A 2,086-nucleotide genomic window follows, 5' to 3' on the forward strand; every position below is an offset into this window, starting at 1 on the left:
CTAAATCGCCCGTACTTTCATTTGCGCTAGCAGTCGAGTTCATGATGGATCCATGGGACAGCCCCGGATCCACTTCTGGAAGGAGCAGCTCTATATGACTTCCACCCGGAACATGGGATCCAAAAGTCTCGGGGTTCGGAGCACTTGGGGGATGAACCATCTGGGCATGATTCTTGAGAGACGTCAAGGTGGGAAAACTTGAAGGGCAGGCGGAGCATGCGTGGACAATCTGCTCTGGATTCAAATGGTGCTTGGCCCTGAAAAACGCATTCATAAGCCAACATTCAATGATCAGATGAGTAGTGGGGCATGGTCTCAATCTCCGTGGTAGACACTTACCTATGGGCTTGTAAGCCGGACGGGGCGTTGAAACTCTGGCCACAGTCTGGGCAAGGAAAAGGACGGGAAAGGCCCTTGAGCCCATGGACTTGATTTATGTGGCTATTGAGATGGCTTTGGGTTGAAAATCGCTTTTCAGGGCAGTTTTCGCAAGCAAACGCCCGCTGCTCATAAGCGATATGGGTTTTCTCGTGGATTTGCAATTTATATTTCAAGGGAAAGTGTTTGCCACACGTTGAACACGCGTGTTGGAGCTTCTCCGATTCCGGATGAACCGTGGCCATATGGCGGTAGAATGACGTGGCATAGAACTTTTTCTGACAGATCTGTAACCATCGATCAGCCATTGAGATGATGGTCATTGTCATTCATGGAGAGAACGTGGGCGAAGCTCTCAGAAAGAATAACTCGAACGGCTCAGCTCAACTTACGTGACATTCCTTGTCTTTCACGCCATCATGACGCGCTCGATGCTCTAAATAGTAAGCTTTCCGGGTGAAGCCCTTGTGACACAAATCACATTGAAAGGGCTTTTCACCCCGATGGGCTCGCAGATGGTTCTGGAGTTGGGACGATTTGAAAAACACTTGGCCGCAAATTCCGCACGACTGCCCATCACTTTCAATCTCAACCACGGCTTTGACGCCAGAAGTGGACTGGAAAAATCAGGATGAACCGACGAGAGATCACGAGAGATCAGTCAGCGCGAAAATAAGCCTCCAAACCAATTCAATCGGGGCGGACTTACGGCGGACGGCGGGCGTGGTTTGGGATGTTGTCTGGCTTCGCCATCATGGTCCAGGGCGTGATCAATCCCACTTTGTAAACTGGGCCAGGTTTTAGCGCACACCAAGCACGTGACGGTCAGAGGATCCGGATCAGGCATCGGCTATAGGTAGGGGTAGACGAAGCCATGGCAGTTAGTCTAAAAATGTCTAATAGTGAAGGCACGGTGTCAGAAAGGGGCTGCGCGGGACTGGTTTGATCAGGATCATGGCTAAACCCAGGCCATTCAAGTTTTTCAATGGATACCAAAGGAAATGATGGTGCCAAAACAAGGTGGGATTCAATTTGATTTGGGTTGGCCCCGGGCTGGCAGGGGGGGGTGGCTCTTCATTCAATGCACGATAGCTGGCCAGACTGACTAGTCAGGACATCCCTCCCCCTCCTGTACTTAACTTGTACTTAACCTGACGCCAACCTCACAGGTTAATGCATCTAACTGACCTGACGTTGATCCCGAGCCCAAGCACCACACGTCATAATATCCCATCTCCCGGCCCGGCGTCGGCGCAATTTGAAGCCCACGGGCGGCCGGGCCGATCCCCAAGCCCGTCGTTCGGCCGGATTCAGCAGGGCTTCATACTGACCGGCCAACAGCCACAGCCGCCACGCCGGGGGCAATGAACCCGTGAAGGGCGGCGCGGACGAGGGCGAGGATTCGGTGAATGGATTGGGCCGCGTTTGGGCTCCGTCTCCGGGATGGGCGTTGAACACCCAGACCCGACATTGACTCAGTCGGGTCTGGGTGAGGGGCGGCTGGACCGGCCCGGAAGGTGGAAGCTCAATCCGATTGGTCATTTCCCGCGTGAATGCCCGCCAATCAACCCGTGAAGGGCGGCGCGGACGAGGGCGAGGATTCGGTGAATGGATTGNTTCAATGCACGATAGCTGGCCAGACTGACTAGTCAGGACATCCCTCCCCCTCCTGTACTTAACTTGTACTTAACCTGACGCCAACCTCACA

The 2,086-nt window shown here is 53.6% G+C and overlaps 1 protein-coding gene across 1 annotated transcript in view; it reads right to left on the reverse strand.

Annotated features, from left to right (window-relative positions):
- Positions 1 to 90: 90 nt before the first annotated feature.
- Positions 91 to 2,086, reverse strand: part of LOC131889015 (replication initiator 1-like) — a 2,434-nt gene continuing 438 nt past the window's right edge. Inside the window, exons 2-6 of the mRNA XM_059237997.1 lie at positions 1,567 to 1,878; positions 1,088 to 1,228; positions 771 to 995; positions 340 to 665; positions 91 to 160 (exon numbers count right to left, since the gene is read on the reverse strand). Of these exons, the coding sequence (XP_059093980.1) occupies positions 91 to 160; positions 340 to 665; positions 771 to 995; positions 1,088 to 1,228; positions 1,567 to 1,878 (1,074 nt within the window). The remainder of the gene's footprint in view (positions 161 to 339; positions 666 to 770; positions 996 to 1,087; positions 1,229 to 1,566; positions 1,879 to 2,086) is intronic.

This window comes from Tigriopus californicus, chromosome 10, assembly GCF_007210705.1.
Source record: "Tigriopus californicus strain San Diego chromosome 10, Tcal_SD_v2.1, whole genome shotgun sequence".
NCBI classification, from domain to species: Eukaryota; Metazoa; Arthropoda; class Copepoda; order Harpacticoida; family Harpacticidae; genus Tigriopus; species Tigriopus californicus.